At 37.5% G+C, this 27,785-nt stretch overlaps 1 protein-coding gene across 5 annotated transcripts in view; it reads right to left on the bottom strand.

Annotated features, from left to right (window-relative positions):
• LOC306843345 (FERM domain-containing protein 4A-like) overlaps positions 1-27,785 on the bottom strand; it is an 80,177-nt gene that overhangs the window by 18,204 nt on the left and 34,188 nt on the right. For 4 of the 5 annotated variants that reach the window (XM_079374770.1, XM_079374771.1, XM_079374772.1 and 1 more), the window contains exons 2-11: positions 23,096-23,161; positions 12,565-12,659; positions 11,428-11,520; positions 9,508-9,592; positions 6,736-6,792; positions 6,261-6,283; positions 5,216-5,299; positions 4,731-4,796; positions 4,053-4,110; positions 3,734-3,820 (exon numbers count right to left, since the gene is read on the bottom strand). In XM_079374770.1, coding sequence (XP_079230896.1) covers positions 3,734-3,820; positions 4,053-4,110; positions 4,731-4,796; positions 5,216-5,299; positions 6,261-6,283; positions 6,736-6,792; positions 9,508-9,592; positions 11,428-11,520; positions 12,565-12,659; positions 23,096-23,161 — 714 coding nt within the window. Of the gene's footprint in view, positions 1-3,733; positions 3,821-4,052; positions 4,111-4,730; positions 4,797-5,215; positions 5,300-6,260; positions 6,284-6,735; positions 6,793-9,507; positions 9,593-11,427; positions 11,521-12,564; positions 12,660-23,095; positions 23,162-27,785 lie in introns of those variants that run through there. The other variant, XM_079374774.1, reaches the window with a different exon arrangement.

Raw genomic sequence — 27,785 nt, 5'->3', positions numbered from 1 at the left:
TTCCGTCCCAAAATATCATAGACACAGGGCAACTGAACAGCACAGAGATTTTGATGGCGTGAATGTTTCTTGGTGTTTATGAGAAGCTTTGATGGTCTCATGGGACCAAGAACAAACTTGACCCTTAACACTTTCAAAACAACTTTCATTATGGAGATACAAATCTCTCTCCTTAAGAGAGAGGGAGAGAGAGGAAAAAGAAAGTGAGGGAGGCTACAGTGTGCCATGACATCTAAACACTCTGTAGCGTAGTGCAGTTATAAGAGCCAATGAGGCATGGAGCATTAACCACACCAGAGTATTTTGGGCACAGTGAGGTGGAACTGGGGATTTCAGCTATTGTTCTGGATCGAGACAATCTAAGCTGAAAGTGTGTGTGATTTTGCGTGCAGTCACGAGAGGCTCCAAGAGAGAAAAGACATTTCAAAGGGGGCCCATGTGCCCAGTGATGTGCTGAATCTTGGTTAGTTCCAGCACATATTTCACTGCTCTAGTCCTCATGTTGTTTGGTTATTTAGATCTCTGGAAACAGGGTTAAATCTTGTTCTGGACTTCAAAGGATTTTAATGAAGGCTCACAGCCATGGTGATGGGGTCAAGAGATTGGCTATGCCTGTGTCTAAAAACCCCACCTCTGTTCTGATACAGCTGATGCCAGTAAAGTTTAGCAACAAGAAACTTTAAAAGCGTCAGAAAAAAAAGCATGCAAGCACAACACATACACACAAATGCTGAGTGAAATAGTCTATTCTTAATTAGAGGGTAGCATCTTCCTTTTTTTACTTTTCATTAAAATACATTTATACTACCATTCAAAAGTATGAAGTGTGAAAGGGGTATGACTTTTTTGTTTTTAAGAAATAAATTCTGTTATTCAGTAAGGATGCATTAATTAATGCACTGATCAAAGTGGCAGTAGAGGCATTTATAATGTTAGAAAATATAAAGGCTGTTCTTTTGCATTTTTTATTCATCAAAATATTAATAAAATATTTCAATGCATTCTGGGATCGGCCAATAATACATGCAATGGTGCCTTTGCTTTTGGCTGAAATGAGCATAATTTTGTTGTCTGCTATCTGAAACAGACTGTTAATTGAGACCATGATGCCGAATAATCTTGCCTATATAGACAGTTAACCAGGTTTTAGAACAGCTAACCACTTATTAAAACATATTCCTATCTAGAATTCAAGCACAAAGCTAAAGATCACTAAAGACAAAAACCTACTTATTCAGAAAATACATATATAAAATACAACATAAGGGAGTTCATATTTTAAGGAGTCTCAGTCTAAATGTCATAGGCGTTTCATCACTATGACTATTCACTGCAGTTGCTTCTATTATAAAGCCCACCCTGCAGTCTGTCTGTACATAGAATAATACAACAAACCCCCACCCCTTTCTCTCACAAAGACGCACAGAGTACAGGAAGACTGTGTGTGTGGCATGGTGTTTACTTAGCCGGAGCTATAACGAGCACTTATGAGAAAAGACAGGGCACTGGAAGGGTCAAAGGTCACTAGCAGCAGACAGGATGAAAACAATCACCAGTGACTCAAGGGTTGCAATCCCATGATTCAGCTATAACGTCACATCTGGCTCGAAGGGCAGTTATACATTTTTTTAGATAGGCTATGCTGTTCATATGTTTTACAAGGCAAGAATCTTTCAGTTAGTAGAGCTAATAAGCTGATCCAAACCAATCAGAAACAGCTGCACACATGCCAGTTTTTGGGGAGTGGTCCCGGATTTGTCAGACGCACTAATGTTTCCAGTATGTTTTGTGTTGTCAGGGCGACAGTAATCCTGCGGGTGTCTGCTGCTGGGTTTCCTGTTGCGGGCTTTGGAGTCAGCGAGGCTGCGGAGGGAGTTTAGGTAGAGGACAATAGCTCTTGAGAAATACATGCACCCTAATTCATGATGAAACCACAAATGTACTCGTCACACCTCTGTGAAACTTTACACACACACACACACACTTTGGCGCACATGCTCTGTGGTTTCTCATTAAGAGAGGGTTTAAATTAGTTTGAAACTCATTAAATAAACCCAACCACTAACTCACCAAGTCTGCAACTTTTAGTGTGTGGCATATTTAACAGTATATCCCACAGTCTCTCACACACACTGCCTACAGATGGAGAACAGCCACAAACCATTAGCGCATGTGAGCTTATCATCAAAACATTAAAACGTGCATATGTGATGGAGGCAAACTGTGTAATGAGAACATTAGTGGCAATGACCCATCTGAAATGCAGATCAGTGGAAAGTTGCAGCCTGGCATTAGAACGCAGGGCTAGATGTCAGATTGTTCTCTGTGATTAAATTAATAGTTCACAAAAGACTGAACATACTGTCATCATTTACTCACTCTTATGCCATTTCAAATCTGTAGGACTTTCATTCTTCTGTGGAACATAAAAGATGATATTTTGAAAAAAAAAAAAAAAAAAAAAGTCTCTATACAATATACAACTCTATACAATGAGTCAATGGGGTCCAATGTTGTTGCACTGTCTCATCAAAAATAGCTTATACATTATTTGAACTATATTATTTTGCATTCTGTAGTAGAAAAGCAAGTGTTACAGGTTTGATGATGAGGGTGAGTAAATGATGATGTTCATTTTTGGTTGAACTATCCCTTTAAATTGTCATCCAGGATTAGGTGGATTTGACAGTAGAGCTATAATTTTGTTTAGTTTGCATCTGCGGCGTTTTTGCAGACGCGTCTGTTCTTCTCACTGGTTTCTCTTCCCTCCATTCTGAGCTGCCCTCTGCTGCGTCGTTTCATTTCAACTCTCGTTTTCTGTAACAGATCCTTCTCTGTAAATAGGCCTGAGTTTGCCTTTTCGCTTGGCTGGATGTTCTGCTTTGAATGCTATTTTTAGCTTGCGGTTTTGGGAAAGGTTTTTCCGTTCCTCACCACAGGCTGAAGTTTTTGCCTGTCCTTTGGAGAGAACTTAAACACGGGTGTGTGCTGTGAGAATGGAAAACCAAAGCCAGCGGGACACACACCTGAAGTAAAGTCAGTAAAGTCATTCCGACAGCAAGCCTTTCTTCTGACTGAGACAGATTTGTAGCATTTCAGTTACCTGGTGTCATTGATCGTCTGTCTGGAAGTTTGAGAGTCTCTGTCTAAAGTTACAAAAAAGCACTATGGGGTCAGACTGCCAGAGGCCATGAGGTCACCACACCCAAGTGTCAGATGGTCAGACTTCTCTTGGCTGATATCATGAGGTTAAGCAAAGGTGACTAGGTGATGAACACATATTCATACACATGCACAAACGCACAGCTCAAGCTAAGTTTCAAAACACAGCGTAAGGGAAACTGCTTACATCCCCTGGATTTTCTGCGAAGCAGAGAGTTTTAAAGGAGAAGTGGGATTTGTTCCCCTCCCTCATGAAGAAGCAAAGCTACATTTTTTAGAAGTGACTGTGTTCTGGGTGGTTGCCTAATCAAAAAAGACGAATTAGACCATTTTATCACCTGACAAGAAAGTCTGACCACTCAGAAAAGTAATGGCACACCTCTTCTCAACAAGTGGAATGACTTAAGGTCTCGTTCCACTTGTCCGACTGGTGAGGGACGAATTTTGCCAAGCACTACTAATTACCATCAGGGAGGTAAAACTATTACGGGATGACCAAGATGAAGAGATGTGAAGGGAGGACAAAAAGAAGTCAAACTGTAGTAAGTCCACAGAAGAAAGACAGTCTTACCTTTCTTGGTTTGACTTTGTCCTGGTAGTCATATTGAAAAATGCCTTTATAACTCAAACCCAGCCACCACGGGATACCCTGCTTATCCTGAGAGAGAGCAAGAGTGAGAAAAAGAGAGCGTTAATGTGTGCACACACACACGCCAATAAAAAGAGAAGTGTCAGCTCATGGCTGATGATAGCACGATTATCTTAAACACACTGAGTCTTAAGCATCCTTTAACACTTAAGTCAAGCGCTGATACTATAGGTCGTGAGAATGTGTGTGTGTGGACTGACGGCTGTGATTATAAATTTTCCCTCCGAGCACACTGACCCACCTTAACAGCATAATAATGCACTCCATATGTGGGTAACGACTCCACTATACTCATATAACTGTGAGAGAGAAGAAGGAAGAAATCATTGACAGTATGTTATGGATGTTACACATGCAGACAATTTACAATAGCAGTGAACACATGGGAGTGGATCTCGGAAGTAGGATGCATGAAAAGGATTATCAGCACTGAAAGTGCAAAAACAAGTATTTGGATACTTTAGGCACACTTTTCAAGCAAAATGTTTCCCTAAAAGAAGTTTTAGTATAATACAAGCAAAAAATAACACATTGTGTTCAAAACTAAAAGTATAGTTCACTCAAAACAACAAAAAAAAATGCTTGCTTTCTTCTGTGGAACACAAAAAAAAAAACACTAATAAAAGTCAATGGAGTGAAAAGCATCAAATCTCATTGGTTCCTGCACGCCATGTGGCCATATGTGATGATGTTTAAGGTTTGTGTTGCCAGTGACTGCACTGATTCATGATATGGACAAAAAAAATAACTAAATATATCTGATATTTCTTTTGCTTTCTTCAGAAGTTGTTTTTGGAATGACATGAGGGTGACCAAATGATGACAAGTTTCATTTTTGGGTGAAGATAAAATGCATTTGGACACTTTTTGTTCATCAAACTTAAAGGAACATTTTGGTCAAGACAATATTCTTTCTTACTTGACGATAGCCTGGCCTCTGGACTGTCCACTTAGCTTCTTATAGTGCTCAATGACCCGGTCCTCACTGCAACACAACACACACAGACACACACACAGATTAGCGGCAACAGATGACAATGTTAATGAGAACGTGGCTGTCAGCCTATTTCAATTCCGCAGGAACACGAAACAGACAAGAGTGAAAGCTTACAGATGTACAGAGACACAGCCAATGAAATACAACTCCGTGAAGGAGATAAGTTCATTCTTAGAACAGGAAGTACACCGGCCTGCTCAATATGAATGTGTGAGCGAGAGTGTCTCAGAACGGCAGCATCTGTGAAACACTTCATTCGCATCAAATAGAATTCGGGGAAAATTAGATTAGAGAATTATTCTGGGGAATCCTTTCCCATGGTGCTCAGAAAACACAGAGCAGATACATCTTGTTAATACCTCTCCATTATCAGCTGACAGCTGTGTGTATAAGTGTGCGTGTCTCACCAGTATGCGAGTGAAGGGTGCTCCTTCAGTGCTTGTGTAGGCAGTGCTGGCAGTTTCTTCAGATCAGCCCTAGTAGCATCATTACTGTGAAAATAACACAAAATACTCAGAAATAGAAGCACCTAACAGAGTGAAAAAATCAGTCAATCAGAATTACAGAACAGAGACAGAAGACACAGAAAGGCAAATTAATTAAAATAAAATATTTTAATATTATAAATATTTTAATAATAATTATTATCATTATTATAATTGCAATTTAATGGTACTAATAATTGTGTGAATGATAATTTTCACATTCAATTTTCATTTTCAATTATTTTGCATTTGCTACCAATTTATGTAAAGATGGCAATCTGATCAACTAATAAATCAAGATGGAAATTTTAAAATCACAAGTGATATTGTTTCCAGTTCATTTCTGAAATGGAAGGTTAAGTCAAGTGCATTGCATTGTGGGATATATTATCCATTACAATGTGCTCAGGTTGTATACTGCACATTTTGGCAAACACAGTGACTATCAGGGCTTTCCACAAACACAAAATGCTCACACTATATATAAAATGCATACTGCAAAAATTAGGGCAGTATGGTAGTGTGCCATTCCAAACACAGAGCAGTGGAGAGGTTAAGAGGAAGTGTAAGAGGTAGAGGAAATTGAGTCGAAGAAAACAGAGTGACAGAATAAAGCTGGAAGGATGCACATGTGACAGATTTGTAGCTGAGATACTGTGTTTGTGTAAGTGTGTGTGTTTGATGGAGAGAGCCAGGGGTTAGTGTGTGTAATTCAACACTGTTTATCCTCTGCATTCCATTTCCTCCCCTCTGTCTCCGTTCCCAGGGTTCACACCCCCATATCTCTCTTTCTCTCTCCATCTCTCTTGAATCGTGTGCATGTGCTTATGTGGGAAGGAGAGTTTGATATACACCACAAATTGGATCTGCTTTCACTCTGCAGTGACACACTGATAGAGACTTTGATAGTGTGTGAGTGTAAAAGAGGTCACTGGAAGGTGATTCGTTCATTCAAACAGCCTCTTACCTCGTGAAGTCTCCTTTAGCTTCCTGTGGGAGAAAAAAAAAAGACATATTTTAGTATCAATGATGAGTGTTTGATGGTAGACGAGACCGCTTGGAAAGATCGTATCCTCTGATACACAGAACGGTGCATGTGTGTCTCAGTAGGGGATGTAGTCGCAGCCATCTGGACTGAATCCTCCAAAAGGTCAAACACACATAACATACCTGATACTACACCTGGATCACACATACACAGAGTCATAAAGGAAAACCATATTTCTCCAAAGTGTTTCCCTCGTATGGATAACTTACAGTACCAAGGATACATCCTGTTTTAGATTTAAAATAAAGCACCCTGTCGGGCTGAAATACTGTAGTGACCTGAATATGACTCAATAACGCTTACACAAGTGTATTTGAGATGTATGAACTTTATGAAAGTTCACTGCATGGTTACGAAGGTCCACAAAATGATAAACAGTCCGACATGATCTTACCTGTAAGATATAAGAGGCCAGTTCAAACACCACCTCGCTGTCCACCTCTATGAGCTCCTGCAGACAGAGAGAGAGAAAGAGACCCTTAAGTTCAGGATCACAGCAGACAGGACATTTCCATTAATCTGTCTCTTATCTTATCTCTCTCTCTTTTAATGACCTGATCTGTTGACTTATCACTGAAGGGTCTATCTAAATCACTTCAGCTATTTCCTGTGTAATCAATAGCACGACAAAGCCACATACATACACATGGGTTTTCTGTTTTTTTTTTTTTTTGAAGTGTAGGGGGTCTTAATTACTTCAATGACCAAGTCAAACGGAGCGATTCATTACCTTTGCTGAAGAATTTCAGGAATGTCACACACAGAGTACTGGCATGTATTAGAAAGTTGACTCTAGAGTAAAGTGTGAGCAATGAGCTCATGGTGGGAATCTGTGGTATGTGACCAGTGACACACACACATTCACAAATACAGAATGTTTTTGGAAGAGTGAAGCACTTTTTTTAAACAAATCAAAACAGCTATTGCAAATATTTAATTATATTTATTATTTATAAACACTACCATTCAAAAGTTTGGGGTTCAAAAGACTGCATTTATTTAATCAAAAATACAATGATACTGTGAAATGTTTTTTTAATTTAAAATAACTGGTTTCTTTTGATATATATATATATATATATATATATATATATATATATATATATATTTTTTTTTTTAATGAAATGTATTCCTGTTATGCAAAGTTGAATTTTTAGCAGCCATTACTCCAGTCCTTCAGAAATCATTCTAATACGTTGCTGCTCAAGAAACATTTCTTATTACTATCAATATTGAAAACTGTTGTGCTGCTTATATTTTTGTGGAAACCATTTTTTTAAAGGAAGGTTCAGCATTTATTTAACATTTAAGTCTTTATGGTTTACTTCTGATCAGTTCAGGTAATTATTGGTGAATAAAAGATTTTTTAATACCTTGATGACCCCAAACTTTTGAATAATAGTGTATATAGTAGTCAACATTTGAAGTGGATCAAAAGCTTTCATTAAAGTTGTTCTAAAAGCTAAAACCAAAATGCGTTCTTGTCTTAAGACAACTCTGATGAACTCTTTTGATCCACTTCAAATGCTGACTACTGTATATGTATAATACATGTAATATATGTTAATATATGTGCTAGTGAAGAGCTTGGTACTTTGCATATTCTTACACAGTGTTGGGTGTAACGCGTTACTAAGTAACGCGTTTCTGTAATTAAATTACTTATCCACTGAAAAAGTAAAGTAAGGGATTACTGTTAATTTTTAGGTAATTTAATTACAGTTACTTATAAAGTACTTGCGTTACATACAGTAAATAATTTCAACAGTTCTAAAAGCAATATTGAATTTGAAATCTAAATTTACCGTCTAAAGATATTGAATGCAGCGGCTTTAACCCTCCGCGTGCGGGTGCGTTCACTTTCAGATTTTCCTGATTCACAGAGAAACCTTAAATACTCAAATCAGGGCCGGCACCAAGAGGGGGCATTCGCGGGCAGAGTTACGGTGCCCCCCACTTTCCATCCTCTCCCCTTCTTGCTGAACGTGATCGTTTCGAAAGCGAAAGTGAAACCGGTAAAACAGCGCACATAAGAAAGCGATTGCACGCTTTAGCGAGCGTCACAAACTGCACGCAATCACAGATTGCACGCTTCCCATCCCACCCCGAACCCCCCCAACCACCACCACCACCCACCACACACACACACAAAACGTGATTTGTGCCCCCCCCCAGAAATTCAAATGCCCCTCTGATGGAGGTGCCCTGGCGCCGGCTCTGACTCAGATACATATAAGGCTAAAATCAATAGAATCTAAAAATCTTGAAGTGTCTACTTGAAATTAAAAACTAATGTTTCTGATTATGCAATCCGAATGAAACTAAAGCAAGGTACAGTCTTTCCCGTGTCTGAGCTCATTATATGCAGTCACCTGCGCGCATATGCCCTCACCTAGATACAAAAAAAAAAGTAAAATATTAAGAAAAAAAAAAATCATCTAATATTCATCATTTTTGAAAGAAGACCTGCTATGAGAAATTTACCTCATAAGAACAGCGCGATCTGACATTATTCAGCAGAGAAGATCATTTCTGTAATTTATTCTTTGCTACATTAGTTAACGTGTTATTTTGACATAAACCTGTACAGATTTTACTAGTTGGGTTTTTCCTGAACATCTTGCCAAACTGAAATGTATTGTTTAACTTTTAAGCCTTTTTGTTATTCAGATATTTTGCAGAGTATTTCTATTTGTTAACCAAAGGTGGTTAAATTTTTTTCATAAAAATGTTTAAGTATTACAGTTGTTTTAAAGCTAAAAGGCTAAACTATTCTATGTTTGACTCGAATTGAAAGAATATAGAGTTTAATTTCTATTAAGGTTTATAGGGATTTTAAGATGTAGCCTAATTAGCGATTTGAATAATTAAGTTACTTATTGAGTAACTAAGTTACTTTTCAGATAGAGTAATTAGTAAAGTAATTTAAATACAATATTGATGAAGTAATTAGTAACTGTAATTAATTACTTTTTTAAAGTAACTTACCCAACACTGTTCTTACAGTACCATCAGTCAATCAGCATTGCCATAATTTTCTAGAGAAATCAGTAACGTGGCATTTATGCCTAAGGTGCTCCATGGACACAGATGGAAGTAACAAATGGATGTAAAGGGGCATTAGTTAATACTGCCCTCTAGTGATAGAACAGTGACAACAGTTTACCTTAGAGATGCAGGACTTTGCATTGAGGAAGAACAGCTCTATTGTGGCATTGTCCTTAAGGTAAGAGATACTTTCTATGTAGAACCTGTAGAAGAGAAAATAATATGCACATCACATTATGGCTAAAGTTTAAAAACATTACAGTTGCATATACAATATACACAATTCACATATTAAGACTGACAAACATGATTGTTTAGTTGTGAACATGTGATTCAAAATTGTTCAGTAAGAGCAACCAATTCTGATTAATCCATAGCAGGTACATTCAGACTGTTTGAATGAACTCACTGAATGAAACACTATATTATATACACAGACCCAAAGACCAATCACTAGAGGGCATCATATACACTGCTATATCCTCTTGTTGTCTTGATCCCTCTCAAATCCCACAAAAAGAAAACAATTTCCACTGTGCACGCTTCATTTAGCAGTCAGATTAGAGTTAGCGGGAACTACAACAACAAACAAACACATAAATAAGTAATTGTCACAAAATCAGCATAAATAAATAAACACTCTCAGCATGACATTTTTCATTTCAGCTGAAGGCTGAAGCTGTGATGATTGGACTGTTATAGACACACACATGCATATTATAGTATATACGTACAGATGCAAACAGATAATATGACCTTGAACATACACTGAGGCATACACTGAACTTAAAATGAACCATATGACACATGCTTTGAATCCATGGCTGACTGTTTAAAGGAGCGAGAGGAATGAGAGAGACAGAAAACGAGTGAAAGTGAGAGAGATTAAAGTGATTAAAACTGTATTGACAGCTGGTTTAATTTGAGATGCATCAAAGACTTTAGCTCACTCCAATCAATAGCCCAATCACGAGCAGAAAGGACAACACACATACACACTGATGCACACAGGACATCATGCATGCATGCATTAAAACTGGGCCTCCGCTCCAATTTAAACTGCACTGACGTGCAATAGCTCAAGCAAAAGATACAACTTTGCACGCAGCTATTAGAGCAAAATGCATGCGTGCATGCGTATGCGTGTATCTAAGTGTTTGTGTCTGTGTGTGACCCAGAAAAGCAAAGTGATGCAAGAGGAATAGACTGAATGAGAGAAAAGCAATTCAAGTGTGTCCCAAAACATGGGTGAAATGCTGGGCTATTTTAATGCGGAGTTTGACAGCAATAAACCAGAATCCACCCACAGCGAGCGTGGTGATGTATGACTGTGTGCTGATTGCGACTTACACAGTAAAATACAGTGAGGAAGCACACAAATGTGCCCACTTTAACTCTCTCGCACACATGGAGACATACAAACACACAAGAGCAATAAATGCTCTTTGTATTGGTAATATTTCGAAGCAGATGCAATTAAAATCTAAACGAATCAACCCGCCCAGCAGATATCTGCTCATGCTCTGCTATTCAAACACAGTCTGATTAACACTCTGCTGTTGCCATGGTGCTCAAATTGCTGGGGGCGTTAATGACAGGACGTTGGATTCTGATTGGATGTGTTTCTGGTAACTGCCAGTAAACTGTGGTTTACTGACCCCGCTAATTTGAAACAATAAACAAACACATACCCAAACCCCCCAACACGAAAACACTCTAATAGAAGTGTTAATGCTAATTCATTCTGGAGGTGTTAAGTGTTTCCTTTTTTAATATTCAGCTGGGATTTGTTGAAGTGAGGGATGTTTCTCTTTTATTCTCTCTGTTGATAAACATATATTATACATTTTTAAATATTATATATTATTTGTACGAGTAATAAATAAAATAAATAAATATATATGTAATATATAACTATTTTATATGTGTAGTTTAGTATATATTTATATTATTCATGTTATTAATAATAAATTAAATAATAAATATATATGTGTATACATATAAACGTTTGTTGTGGTCTTGTTGCAGCTGTACTTACCTAACGCAGAAGTAAAGCCCAATGGGTCCAGATTTCTTAGGAAACTCATGTTCCAGAACACGACGATCTAACTGCAACCAGCTGAAATGACCCCTGAAACACAGCCCAAGAGAAATAACTGATAGCATCTGTAACAGCAACCGGAAATGTCATGCAACATCTTACAATGTCTCATTCATAGTGCCACATAACGTCATAAAACATCATGCGAAATATGAGCCACAAGAGGGCTGTTTTATGTTCAAAATGTCATAGCATGTGCATTTTCATGCATAATTTAGCCAATGATGACAAAAACAAAAGCACTCAGGAAACTATTGCATTGGTATTCTGTTGCAAGTAGATTCTACTCAGTACAATATATTATCTACTTATACATCAAATAAAATAATTAAAAAAGATCTAGTAATGTATTAATCAATTATATAAATTTTATATATACACACATAGTAGTATTTAATAAATTATATAAATATTTATATAATTGATTAACATTTTTATTTTCTGAAGAACATGAGTACAGTTGCTCCTATAGTGCTCTGGGTGGAACGATATTAATACGGATGGTTGTACCACTGACAAGCCCAATGTGTTTTAAATTGTGTTTGTATAGGGAAATGATTGTGCCTCTTTAACTCACATGGTGTGCATGTTTCTGACAGAATTGCATTTGTCCATTTGCATGTTGTCCTTGGCGAATGCAAACCGTCAACCCCTTGTTGGGAAGGATGTACAGTGGGGTGGATCAAAGGTCACCAGACAACATTTTAAAATATTTGGGAACTACAAATAACACATTCCCCCAAGCACACCAGCAGTAAGAACAGACGGGACGCTTCTCTTGATTGAGTGAGTGTGTGCGTGTGTGTGGGTGCCTTAAAGAAATCATGCGAAGATACAACTAACAAATGTCACACAGTGGTAGGTCACACTGTGTAGGATGAATGAAGAGCTGGTTGTCACAGAAAGTGAAGAGGAGAGAAAGAGTGAAGCCAATAATTTCCCTGTGGAATTATCACAGCATGTTCACTCATCCAGTCCTGGCACAGTCAGAGAGCTGAACTGTTCATGATTACACCTTTTCTCATAGGTTAGAGGCAGATGTAATATTTAATAGGATGTCTGGGGTATACGTACGTCTCATCTACATAAGAGATTCCAAAATATTCCTTCTCCTTCAGGTTGAAATGGGATGCCACCAGGTCTAGAAGATCCTTTGCCATTAGCTTGGGCTGAAAGAGACAGAAAAAAAACAGGTTTAAATCACAAAAGAGATCTTTTAGTTTAGAACAAACACACTACACACAGACAAAAACACCCAGATACACACACACACAAGGTCAGTGAGTTGGCAGGCTGTGAGCGTTGTATTCTGATGAGTATTGATGCACTGCAGTGACTCTGCAATTTCTGTCTGTCTGCAGTCTGTGTGTTGCATCTTGAACAGAGCTTTATATGCTGCACAAACTGTATCCGAAATATGCTCATACAGCTGAGATACTTCCTTTTAAGAAGGATTGATCATTATTTTTAATAATACAAAGACATACAGAGTTTTTGACTAAACAGCACTGACACACCCAGAACAATCTGGAAAACTGAGAGACACACACCAGTTGTCACAACGTCTCTGCTTCTGCAAGCTCGGGGCTTTCCCTGTGTGTGTGTGTAAGTGAGTGTAAAGTGTGTGGTAAACCATGGGTGTGTCACTGGCTTGGAGCATAGACACTGAAATCACTGGTGTCCTGGGACATCTTTGTACAGCTTACCAACCTACCAATATATCCACACACAACCATTAATGAGTAGAAAACATTTAACTTCACTTGACTTCTTGACATGTATGTCATATTCACAAAATATTAATGTTAAAGTTTTTGAAAGAAGATTCATCTGTTCACCAAGGCTACAGTTCATTGAATGTTCTGCTGTAATATATTTTAAAATGTATTTTATTCCTCTGATGCCAAAGCTAAATTTTCAACAGCCATTACTCAAGTGTTCAGTGTCACATGATCCTTCAGAAATCAGAGACATTTCTTATTTTTATCAATGTTGAAAACAGTTCTAAACTTGGACAGTAGTGTATGTTTGGGGTGTGCATGCATAGATATATTTTTCATAATGCTCTGGCAGTTTTTGTATAGTTTTTCATAAGGTTTATCTGTATTAATGTGTGGACATTTATTATTTACAAAATTATATGACAATGAAGTACTGAACGAAAGCATTGAAAAGTCTGAGAAATATCAAAATAGTTAAATCAATTTAAACAAGATGTGGACTCAATATACACATGCATTGTGTGCATGAGCCTGTGTTCAAAACACTTTAATTACTGTTTCGGTTTCAACACAGACCATGAATTAAGATTGCACACACACACACACACAGCAACAGCACTCTTTATATGAGAGCCAACCCACCCACACACCCTAAAAATAGCACAGCAAAAACTGGAGCAAAAGTACAATCACTGCCACAACCTCTGCTTTATGGAAGGAAAGAAGGAAAGAAAGAGAAGAAAAGAACAAGGGGTACATTACAGCCTGTAGAATTACAAAATCAGCATTATTTATGTTGTGTATTATCAAATTTTAAATTATAATGTACATCTTCTAGATAAAGCTTTGACTAAGGTAATTCTTAATAGTCCCAAAATCTATTGAGCTGCCTGCCTAGATAGCACTTCACCTAGAGTTACTGGAGCATAAGAGCAACAGGAAGCACAAAATTATGCAGCCAAAACACATAACTTATTTAAATGCAGAAATATCAACAAAATAGTTCAATGTAAATAACAAAAGACTATTTTCACCAATATTAATTTATGGCATGTACTTTTATTACTCCCTAGTGCAGAAATTCCCGAACTTTTTGTCAGCTGAGCCCCCTTTGATTTTAATTATAATTATTTAACAACACATTTGCATGTAAATTGTTATTTTATGTTGGTAAATAATCACACGACATAGAGGCAAACAAATAAAATGCATTTTGTTTTAGTTTAGTGTTTCATTTTTTTTTTTTTTTTTTTCATTTCAATTGTATATTTTTTTTATTATTTAACTAATTATTAGCTTTTCATTAGCTCGCAAAACCCCTGCAGTTCCCGTGTGATTTTCCCAGGGGTTCATGAACCCCAGTTTGGAAAACCCTGCATTAGAGTTCTAAGCTAAATAACTAGTGATCGACCGATATTGATTTTTTATAACCGATACCGATACCAATTATTTGCATGTTTATGTGCCCGATAACCGATATGCAGAACCGATATTTATTTACTGTTATAAAGTAAATAAATCACTGCGTGAAGTAAGTCCATACTTCACTTTGGTTTTTCCTCCTTTCAGTCGTCTTAACACAACATGTTTTGAGAATTAGCAGTCTTTCATGCAGGGCTCTAGACTCATTCTTCCCACTGATCTCACTTTTGCGCACGAGCACATAATTTGGTTGCAATTTGTTTTTTGTTTTTGCTACAACATTTGATTAATCAATGCATGCTGATGAACTTTTATCATAGTTTATAGTTATATGGTAACGAAAGTTTTCAACATTCAACTCGTTCTTTTTCATCTGTATTATTTGTGATTTAAATTTTGTGAACGGGAATTCCTTTTTTCGTGCGCTTTTTACTTTCAAATTTGCGATCTTGGTGTCACATTTTACAAGAAAAGATCATTGTCTGTTTTGCTTATATCTATACACCTTTAACTTTTTAAGACTAAAACAAAAGATGGATTCATTGTTATTCTTAATTAAAAAGCGCAACAACAATAAAACAGTACGTTGACAATGACAAACTCTTACATAACATTTATCAACAAAAACGAATAAGACGAGGCATGGCATAGGACACACCACATGCTGTACTATATACCTAGTATATTACAGAATGTTTAGCAAACTCTGAGGAAGCAAATAAATATTAATATATATTTTTTTTAGTTAAGGAAAGCCTCCATAGCATAACCTGAGGTAAACAGCAAAGATAACAAGCTTCTCAAAACGAAAACAAAAAGAAAAGTAAAACTAAACTGGCTGTAGCTGACAGGACTTGCATGTTTTTTCTACAAGAATACCACCACGTTCACCTTCTCTGGTTTAAGAAGCGGTCTTTACTTTAGTTTGAAAACAAATCCATCCGTTGCGCTCCATCCGCGACGCGCACCTTCGCGCTCGTGCTGACGCGCCGAGTATAAACCAGGCTCTACCCACGAAGCGCTCGCGCTGAAAGCCCCTCTTTTCACGTGATCAGTGAAATCTGACTCCTGCTATAATGTGCTGCGGCTGGCAGCGCGCGCTGTATGAAGCAGACGCTTTGGAGTAGCGCAGACCTGGCACTCGCACAAATGCGACCACGTCAAATTTTAACTCGCAAACAATTACCATTTTGGTCGCAGTCTAGAGCCCTGTCATGTTAAATTTAATCTTCGTATTACAACAATAAAAAACATTTTATTTATAAAAAGCTTTAGCAGCAACACTAATATTAGCAGTAAGCAAAATGAACATAGAAAGTCTAATGTTTTCAAATGGAGAAAATAAAGGAAAGGAGTCATATCAACTTCATTTTTAACTACAGTTTTAGTAGGTTTATAAGCTGTTTAATAGGATAAAGAGTGAAGAATAATTCACTGGATAATGTTAATACACAGAATAATATTCTCTGGAATATTGGAATATAACAAGCATTGTATTTTATTGCATTTCTCAACTGGCATGCTCTAAATTATGCTGCTGACAGCGCGGTTTATCTATGCCTTTACACAGAACTATAGGCTACTCAAACTGCGATCGATCGCGGAGATAATAAATAATTAATTTCCATAGAGTTGTATTAATTTAGATGTTTATAAACGAAATAATGGTTATATAGTAAGTGTTAATACAATTTAGGTTGCTTCAAAAAAGTGAATCTTGTTAAAAGTTACATGCGGTGTCCGAGCTGGAGCATTTCTTGAGCATCAACCCGCTGAGTGAACTGCAATATGAAAGCGGCTTCACGAGACTAATGATGAGCATATAGACAACAGAGAGAGAATTACATTCAATGCTTTTCTTTCCAACATGCAATCATTCATGGCTGTATTATTTAATTCATGCAAAGTTACGTCTTTATTGGGAGAGGACTTGACGGATTATCTACGCGACTCCGACTTCACGAGACTATAGACCACAGAGAGAATTAAATTCAGCGCTTTTATTTCCACCATGTGCTAATTCATGGCTGTGTTATTTCAGGCAAAGTTATAGCCTATCTTTATAGGGACAGGGCTTGACAGAGTATCTTATTTATCATATTTCTTAGAGCCAAGTTGCATTTAAACTATATATCAGGCATTTATGTAATACATCTAATTTGTGCATTAATGCCTGTAATATTAAATAGTTTACTAACTACAGCAAATCAAGTACCTGCACGCCGTTGCTGTCTCGTCTCCCCTCAGATGCGCTGCAATTGCGATCCTGCGCGCAATTCTGAAAACGTCCACAAGATAGCGGTGTTTATCGGGGAATCCGATATTACAAAACCGATATTCGATTATGGAAAAATGCTTAAATATCGGGAAAAATATCGGTAAATCGATATATCGGTCGATCTCTATAAATAACATTTGTTAAGGCTAAACTCTACTGGAACTCTACAAGATTCTCCCATCTTGACCATCACAAATCACCTATTTCAGTGAGGTTGCCTCCTTAGAAGGTAGTTGCCTTTAAAAAGAGCAGAAAATGATGCAACCAACTAGGTTTTGGAACAAAGCTGTTGTGTCAGAAGCAAAGCATCATCATACAGCTTTGAAAAACCTCAATGTCTACTGAGACTGCAATTACAGTCCTCTCTGATTCACCACCCTCCCTTCAGGTCTGATCTCAAAAACCCAGCTTTCAGCAAGACATCTTGTTCTAGATATTCTTTTATCTTTTATGGCACTAACATTGCGGTTAATCACAAATGAAACAGTCAGTATATTGTGAGATTGTTCACCTCTGGTACTTCAGGTGAGATCAGCAACTCTGTACCACATCAATCAATTGGCACATTTAATCTCATCATTCCAAGCAACGCTGTGTGAAACAGCTTGCTTCCTCAATTAGCCAAAGCGAGTGTGTAAGTGTGTGTCTGTGGCAAGAAGAGGAAGCAGGTTTAATATGACCGCAATCTTCAATCTGGACCCATTTGTGGTGGTGTGTGTGTGTGTTTGTGCAGTTGAGAAAATGAAGAGGGCTAAAACTCAACAGTGCCCATTTTCTTAAAGAATATCAGTATATTTTATCTCTTTCCGCCTCATTCTCTCTGTTTAGCCTCCAGACTTGATTATGACAGTTACTGATCTAATAATGTGTGAAGAGTCTCTGAAATGTATAGATAAGAAAGATCAAGCATTATTAATATCCTGTTAGTGTGCACTGAGGGCCATCAATATGAGCGATACATGGTTTTAACAGATTTAATGTGGGATGGCTATCATCTCCTCTCTGCCATTACACTTACTGAGATGATGCAAATCACAGACATATGTTTCCACATGGAATAGCATGTGATTGCGCGTGTGGCCGTGGAGAAGAATATCCGGACTGTTGTGATTTAATATCATTAAACAGTGTGTGTCTGATCAGGACAGAAGAGCGATGACAAGAACACACGCCGTCAGGTCTCGATCACAGAGATGAGAGATGTGAGTCGGCTTTCATCACACGAAATGCCTTCAGCACAAAGCAACGCTAGGGTTTTTGTTCAGGATTTATCGCTGTTAAAACACATGTTGATCTGATCATGAATGCCGACTAGATAGTGTCCTTCTCTAAAGCTGCCTGTAAATTGTAAAATAACAGAATTCAAATCTGAAGATGTAATTATATACCAAAGGTGCATTTACACAGATGTTTTTTACATTTACATTTTTAATCTGACACAGAGCCAGTGTAAATACATATGAAGGAAATGTAATTGTGGGAAACAATGAGTCTGTTCCAAAACAAAGTGAGCTGCCTTGCTGCTATTGTCTACACAACCAGTTACCTTCAGATATGGAACTTTAAGTGGCTAATTTGAAATGCCCTACATATGCAGTACATAACGTAAAATACACAGCACACACAAATAGTGTGTAAAATAGTAATAGTACATTTTCAAATAGCCTAAACAATTTTCATAAAAATTTTTGGTGTTATACAATTCTAAAATTTTAGCTAACATTTCTTTCATTTCTTCTGCCATCTTGGATTTCCTTTGTCACTAAGCTTGTTGCAATACATTCTGTAATTGCTTTGATGGAAATTTGGCCAAAAAAGGTATCTAAGAGATATCTAGTGAGCCTAAAACTCAGACCTTATAGTAGTTTAAGTGTATCATCTAGCACATCAAACTCAAAGGTCTATCTTCTTCAAGAGAGACCAAATATGCTCTTGTCAAACTCCTGACAGACAGTGTAACTTATAGAGGAAGGACCGAGCTAGGACACGAGAGAACCACCAACTAACAGCACCTGCTTTGACTCACCATGGAAAATGACGAAAACACGCTAAACGCACATCACTCACAAAATTACAGCCTGCTGTGGAGAGACAGGTGGTGCTAACAAGCAGTTAGACAGCTGAAAAACAGAGCGAGATTATTCAACTTGGGAAAAAATCTGAACAAGACTGTTGACAGCTCTAGTATTGTAAGACAAGTCTACCTTATTATAAACCAAAGTCATGTCAAAACTGCCGACAAAAAATAAAAAAGGAAACACGAAAATGTACCTCCACTAAAGCCAACACAAACTAGATGTTTTCTACTGCACTGTATGCAAATAAGCCCACAAATGATGAGACAGCAGCAATGTTCAGTCTCTAATGGGACTATAAAATCATTCACAAAGATACTGCCAGTCTCACAGTGTAAGGCAGGGCTCTACAGTGCAACCATTTCAAAACTACTGCGCGCGACTACGAAAAAACATTGAGGAGCACCAGCGTGACTGACCCGATCAGCATATTTGTGTTTGCGCTGAGGGAGCTTTATAGGTTTCTAACGTACTTACGTGTTTTTGCAGCATTGAGTAATGTATCCCAGACGTATTCTCTCATTATAACAAAAAAAAAAAGTGTAGACGGAGTGTAAATAAGAGATTCATTGTGCAGTGAAAGGAGCTTCGTTGATTATAATGGAGTTTTGTGAGATGGCAATGAACTAAGGAGAGTGAAAGCTTTTAATGATTATTAAGGGAGTTTGCAAATGTGATATTGATTTAATATAACAGTTCATTAACAAGACGTTAATATTAAGTGACTTATATTGTCTGACTACAACACTATTGCCTTATTTAGCTCGATTTGATCAACGAAAATAGTTTCAAACAAAGACTCAGCCAAGCCGCTGCATTTCGTTTATGAATGAACTGTGTTTTTAAACAAATCTAGTGAGTCAATGATTCAATTACCCATTCATAAAGACAGTCACGTACTTCATTCCTGAATGAATCAGCCGTTCGAACGAATCAATTAAATGAATGATTCAGTGATCAAATCAGTGACATACCGCCACCTACTGGCAGTTTAGTTTAATTTTTAAAGTATCTTTTCTGTTATTTAAATCATTTAAAATTTCTACATTCAAAATTGTATATTAAAAACATTAACCTCAACATGAATTTATGAATTTAATTGCACTTATGCAACCTCTGAGCCTCATTAAACATCTGAAAATACACCGACAAGCCACTTGTGTGTTCTTCTGTGCCACCTCTGTAGTATTTATTTATTTCTTAAATACTGATTTCATTTGATTGGTATCTTAGTCTACTTCTTTTTCTTCTGTTGTTTTAATTAGAAATGATAAAAAGTTTATTAATATATTTTTTGGAATTTGACATAAAAGATGACATACTTTTAATAAAGTTAGAAAAATGCCATTAAAAAGGTAAAAACAAAATTCCCTGTAAATCACTTTAAGGAGTCAAATATCACCTCGTAATGGGAAGGTTAATTTTTTATCAGAATTTTTGATTATTGATTTGAAGGTGCTCCTAAATTTTTTAAGTTATTTCACATCTTAAAGTGTGTTCACACTGGAATTGAAGGTTGTAAATGACTTATTTATTTGTTAGTGACTTTAAATTATAAAATACTATCTACTCCAATTTCTCCAAAACATCTGATCTTAAAGTTTGTATTTAGGTTTTCTAAAAAAAGAAATTTAGGCTATGCAAAACTGCCACAATAGGAGCAAATGATAAAATTCAACACATAATTTTGCGTATATGATCTTTTACATGCACATGAATGGAAGTGAGTTGAACATAAAATCTAGTGTAACAGTTACTTTAACGCACAGAAGATCCTGCATTGCCCTGTTAGGTACATCAACACAATTGCTCTTACAGAAAAAGGGAAGAGCTGTTCCTCAAGGAACATGCAGAAAAAAACTAACTTGGAATAACAGCAGAATTCTCAATGGCACGATTAACCTACGCAACCTTCTCAAGAACATCCGCCCACATGGAGGAGGAGAGAGAGGAGGAAAAAGAGAAGTCAGAAAGCAGAAAGAACGAGCTAAATCTTATAGCCAACGCTAAAAGAACATATATCTAAGTACTCATGACTAAAGTAAGACAAATGTGTAAAGATTATGGAATAAGCATTTCTGCAACAGCTCAATAAATCATAAACTGTAGAGAGAGTGAGGAAACATATTGACTACCCCTCTGCCTTATGCCTTCTTTTTTCTATCTCTTCCTGGAAATCCCTTCTTTTCCTCTCTCATCCTCTTACCTGATTGTTAAGGACTCTCTCACAATCAACTCAACCAGCATTTTAGAGCAGAGAAAGAGAGTGTGTGGAAAACGAGAGATGGAGGAGGCTAAGAAATTACATTTCTCCAACTATGATGGAGTTTAAACTGGATTGGAGTCTAGAGGAATCAGGTCACCTAACCGCACCTGACAGGCATGAGAGAGCATGAAAGAGAGAAAGACAAATAGAACCGAACTGAGCAGGACAGAACAGAATGATAAACAATAATAAAGAGAAAACAGAAAAGAAAATATAATATAACCCGTCTTTCGGATGAGACGTTAAACCGAGGTCCTGACTCTCTGTGGTCACTAAAAATCCCATGGCACTTCTCGTAAAGAGTAGGGGTGTAACCCCGGTGTCCTGGCCAAATTCCCTCCTCTGGCCCTTATCAATCATGGCCTCCTAATAATCCCCATCCACGTGATTGGCACTATCACTCTCTCCTCTCCACCTGTAGCTGGTGTGTGGTGAGCGCACTGGCGCCGTTGTACTGTGGCTGCCGTCGCATCATCCAAGTGGATGCTGCACACTGGTGGTGGTTGAGGAGAGACCCCCCCACATGATTGTAAAGCGCTTTGGGTGTACGGCAATACACAATAAATGCGCTATATAAATGCATCATTCATTCATTCATTCATTCATAATGGAAAGTAATCAGAAGAAAAGAAAGCAAAATATAATAAGACATAAAAGAACAAAATCAGTGTTATAAAAAATTTACAGAAATTAAATAAGATGAAATAAAATATAAATATTAGATTAAAAACTTAAAATTTTAAAAACTTAAAGATTAGATACTGTCTTGGCAACTAACTGAAATAAAATTGAAGTACTAAAATTACTAAAACAAAAACAAACAAAAATAAATTAAAGTTATATAGAAAGTTAAAAATGACAAGCAGATAACAAAATGACTTACTAACTTAAATTAAAATGAAAATACAACAAATGCTAATTCAAGATATTAATAAATACTATAATAGTAAATAAATAATAAACAAATAGAACAGAAAATAGGAATGGAAAAATAGAATAAAATGAGAAAAAACTATACAGTATAACTATAATAATAAACTTTATTCTTCGTGTTTAGTGACTGAGATGCCACAGGCAGCATTTACCTCATGATTAGAGATTTCCTGAGAAAGTTCATATGAGTGTGAGTGTTGAGGAGACATTTCTGTTTATATTGAGGTCTGAAGGCTGATGGGGCATGGGAGACAGACAGTGTTGTTATGGAAACTGAACTCATCCTGAGAGATGTTTGTGTTCTGATAGGAGGATTTATGGGGTGTTTTGAGCAGGAGGGGGCCACTGTATGTGTGATTGGGTGGGTGACTTGAGAGGCTGCTGCTTTGGGTAGTTATGGGAACCTAAACCTGCCAGATTGACTATTAGTGGTACTGATGTTTAAAAGACACTTGAGAGACAGACATATGCACAAACATATGATAGAGTTCAGGTCAGGGCAAACTAATCTCAGGGTCTGTTTGGCTGTGAAATTGGAGAAGGGCATAAAAGAGTCATATTACATTTGCACACACAGAGAAAACATTCAAACTCATACATTCACACAGACTGATAAAGAGCCCCCTATTTCCACAAGACATTAATTAAGTCTCAGAGGAACAATGAGGATTTCCCTTCCCAGACAAACAAGAGGAAACCTGAAGCCTTTATCACAAAAACCTGCACCAAAACTTCACACCTATGTATTTCAATAGTCATACAACTTTAATATTTCTGCACTAATACTGGACATTGTGCTGGTGAATTGAGCTAAACGGAATCAATTATCTATTAAAAACTAAATTATCATATTTCGGTCTTGTTGTACCATTATCTTATCTTATTATTAAAAAAAAGTATATTGTCGTACCTGTACCAGGAGCTCCAATTTCCTGTCATCCAGGAGATGGACCTGACATCTCCGCCCTTCCGTCATCTGTTGTGGAGGGAGAGAGAGAGAGAAAGAGATTAGTGAAAGCACATTCACAGCAGGGTGAAATCAACTGTAAATACTAGGTCATGGTGGCATGACAAAAATAGAAACTCTCCTTACACACATGCAGTGCAATTCCCAGTCAAGCAGCAGAATTCAATCTTATTCACTCCCACACACACACTTTTACCCTGAATTTTCTCACACATCAGTGCTGATGCTGAGTAGCATTTGTTTTGTTTTTTTATGATTTATGTGTATTTTGATTTAACTCCTGGTTAAAATATATAATAACCGCAGACACATTTAACATGTAAATTCTTACAAAATTTAGAAATAAAATATTAGGCTATACAACAAATAATAAACAAGTTAAATGTTGTTTCACTCACAGAGTGCTTGCAGGTCAGAAATGAGATAATGGCTACTTTGCATCTAAAAAGTACTGCCATTTGAACTCTTTTGCACTTTGCAGATTTTCTGAATGATATATAAAAGCAACCAAACAGTTTACTTTGTTTTTACTTGTTGTTTACGGTCAGGTTTTTCCTGAAACTGCTAATACCACAAGTGCTATAAAATGTTTAAAAAAAGTGGCTTTTACATAAAAAGACCAATTTGGTAATCAAAATTCTACATAAACTACATAAAATCACTTTGTATCGTATATACGTCATGAGCACAAACATCATGAAGTGACAAAAAAAAGTGAAGTGACATACTGCCAAGTATGGTGACCCATACTCGGAATTCGTGCTCTGCATTTAACCCATCCAACGTGCACACACACAGCAGTGAACACACACACACCGTGAACACACACCCGGAGCAGTGGGCAGCCATTTATGCTGCGGCGCCCGGGGAGCAGTTGGGGGTTCGGTGCCTTGCTCAAGGGCACCTCAGTCGTGGTATTGAGGGTGGAGAGAGCGCTGAACATTCACTCCCCCCATCTACAATCCCTGCTGGCCCGAGACTCGAACCTGCAACCTTTGGATTACGAGCCCGACTCTCTAACCATTAGGCCACGACTTCCCCTTATCATACATAAGCTTCTATTTGAACTTCATCACTGCCTAGAGATCAGGGCTTACAGCTGCTGTTAATATCCGTGTTAATATAAAACTCCCCTCAGCCATCACTAACTGATGAAAGAAGGATCATGCCATGTCAGTCTGTATAGATACCTGCACCAGCGCACAATCTGATTAGTGCTTTGATTGCCATCTGCCATGGTGAGGAATATCTCTTTTTATCAAAGCCAGATATGACTGCTCATAATGAATATTAAATGGAGTCTGCAAGAAAAACAAAGACACTAACAACACACTTTCCTCCAGGGTAAAATGAGTATGTGCATTCAGAACTCTTCCCGCAGTGTGCAGTTGGACGTTTGTAGTCCAGACGCATTCCACCTATGAAACATGTTTGGAGTTACTATCGTCTGTACGCTCCTTTCATTTGGTCTCAAATCACTGCTCACTCCCACTCGCTTTCCATTCACAAACAATTTTTGTGAGTGTTTACTTAAGATCGCTGCTTCTGTGCCAAGCTGTATAGTAAACATCCCATTACGAGCAGGTGGACAGACACATCTGTGAGGAACAGAGTCTGACTAACAGCCATGTCATCACGTGAGTTATACTGCCTTTAGGATTCAGCTGGTTTGACAACTCGAGTACAAAGTGCAACCCGATACTCCCATTGTTTTTTTTTCCTTTCAAGAGAGCTTTTCATTTTTTGTTTATTTTCTTTTAAAGGAAAAAATGTTTCGAGGGATTTTGAGTCTGTGAATGTGATACTAACAGTGGCGGTAGTTCACATCCATCAGCGGACTTTCCATCCGGTTCCTGTTTATACATCCTGTACGAGTCAGAATGCAGTAGTGCACTGACTCATTCTCTCTAGTGTGCTATATCACGCTCTTATTCTATCCCTCCATGCTTTCACATTCTCATCCACCCCCTCTACCTCTATATGTAGGCCAAGATAAAAGGAAAATGAAAAAAAAATGAAAAATACAAGACATTTCTTAAGCTTCCAAATTGCTTTCTTAAGGACATCCGAATTGGAACATGTGGAGCGTTCTGGCTGCCATCAGGAAGCGCCGTCCCTGAGGAACACAAACAATGAGGCTGATAAAAGCAGCATGGCTCACATTTCCGCCACGCACACGTGGGGGGAAAAGACTGGAAGAGGGGAAACACATCCTTTCTTCCCCTTCTCCTCTGCCTTGTTCCTCAGTGGAGCTACACAACCTCAAATGCACAAGCATGTGACAGACCACATGATTAATTGTGCGAGTGTGTGTCCGAACAAACTGGTGTGAGTTTGTTATTGACCTGTGAAGATGTTTTTACAGGGGGGCTTGGCTTGATGAATTTCTCTTGGTCGTGCTAACACTGAATCTCACTCCAACTCCTCAAAGCCGATATCCTGTCTTCAGAATAACATGCTCTCAGGCAACATGCATATTCTTATCCCTCAACCACTGAGTGAGATCACATTTCCATATAATAAAGACAAACCTAAATCAATATGAACTGGCTCACCTGAATATGGTCCAGCCTTTAATGATGAGTTTTTTTTTAAATGTCTAATTCCTTCCCTGGAGCTGCACATGACCAATTAGGTCAGCTCATCTAACTTTCATGATATTCATTTATGAGAATAAAAATGGTAGAATAATTGATCCAAACCACTGCAGCAGCACCATTAAAACCATATATATACTTCAGTTTGGGGATGGGTAATGATGGCTCACTAAACTACCAGTTGTCCAAAAAACAAATTGCTCCCCTTTCAAGCATCTTTACGTAAACGCCCCCTAAGAAATCAGCCTAGTAATACAGGACTTTCTTTAAAAAAAATTAGCTGATTAGTCATTTGGGCAACCTAATAAATCAAACTGGAAAATATGTAGTTTTGTACATTCATGCTAGAGTTTAAGTTTAGGATTATCTTTAGACTAAAAAAAATTTACATTTCCCAGCCAACAATTACTGAAAATGTAACCTATTAAAAATAGGCAAATTAAATAAATTAATAAACTCTTATTTAAACATTCCTCATAGTTCAGTATCCTTGTAGATACACTTATCATAATTAAACACACAAAAAATAACTTTTTAAAAAATGCGATTGATAAATAAATAAAATAAATAATACTTGATCCTTCCTCAAAGTACAATATCCTTGTAGACATACTATCCTAATTAAACACTCAAAACTATTATTATTATTATTTTTTTATCTGCAGAATCCTGTGGAATTGATCTAAACAAAGTAAAACAGAGCATTACACTCTTTTTGGCAGCTGAAAGCATATTCAAATCAGCCAAAACATTTCAGAAACAAACAGTGTGATGGGAAGTGCAGAACTGTGAATGATGGTTGTTCCAATTCTGTGGAGATCTGTGAAGCTTTTTGAAGGCACAGATTCCATGTGGGCCCGCTCATAACAAGCAAAAGATGCAGAATCCAGAAGCCAAAGTTTGTGGTGGCTGATATTGGGCTGACTTTCCAATCTTAAAGGTTAAACTTTATTACCGACCTTGCTGTAGCCCGAAAGCACTGCAGTTTGGTTATATCACCATATTAAACCTCTTAAGGTCTGAGTCAGGCTTGATAGGAACACTTCCCACCACACAATAGGAGATTAAACCGGAGGCTTTGAATGAAGCAAACAGCATGCTGGTGATGGGGAGCACATCCTTACAGCCTGAAGCTCAAGATGTCACACCTCCGCTCCACTGAATGAGAACGTTCCTCACTAGGGTGTATCTGGAGGGGGAGGTGAACAGCTCTCAACCACAATCCCAGAATCTAACAATCAGGCGCTGGGAATGGTGTGTTAGCAGAAGTGTGTTTGTATGCTGTGTCTGGTGTGGGGTTACAAAATGCCTCGCCTGTAATCACTGAACGGTGAGTCACTTCTTCCTCAGCTGAACTCCAGTGCGCCACACTACTCACAATGCCCTACGAACCTGTGATGTCAATAAAATCACATAACACGTATATTTCAGTCAGTTTTATCTTTGTAAACCATTGCCATTGTTTTATAGACAAAAAAAGGGCCGCAGCTCATCTTTGCATCTTCTCTGAGTTTGGGTCACATATGGGAACATAATGTGCCAACCATCTTCCCAAACTTGTAATGGCAACTTTAGAAGCATTTTTATTTGTCCACAAAATAGAAACTTTAAGGCCTCCCTACACTTTTCTGCCAAAATAAAAGCTTGATGGTTTAACGTTTGAAATTACGAAATGCATAAATATTAGTATTGCAATTTTACAGGTGTACTGTAAACGATTATTCTTGTTAAGCATTATTATTAATGTTCTAATATTTTTCGTAAATACTTTATTTTTTATTTTGCAGTGAAATATTATTTTATAGTCACATTGCGCAGTCCTATAGTCAAGCACAGCAAACGTGGAGCTTTCAAAATAATTGCAAAATTGCAATTAGATTCCCCCAAAATCATGAAGCCCTAATAATAAGGTGCAGCTACTCTGATGCACATTGCAGAAAAGACGATTACAGCGTAACATAATCTGATCTGATGATAAACCCACTCTCTAGAGCAGATTTAAGGTTGACCCTGATGCACTGTTTAGGGTTTCATTG

Source organism: Barbus barbus (assembly GCF_936440315.1).
Source record: "Barbus barbus genome assembly, chromosome: 23".
In the NCBI taxonomy this organism is placed as follows: Eukaryota; Metazoa; Chordata; class Actinopteri; order Cypriniformes; family Cyprinidae; genus Barbus; species Barbus barbus.
Note: the sequence above shows the minus strand (reverse complement) of the source record. Positions and strands in the feature narration are given on the sequence as shown.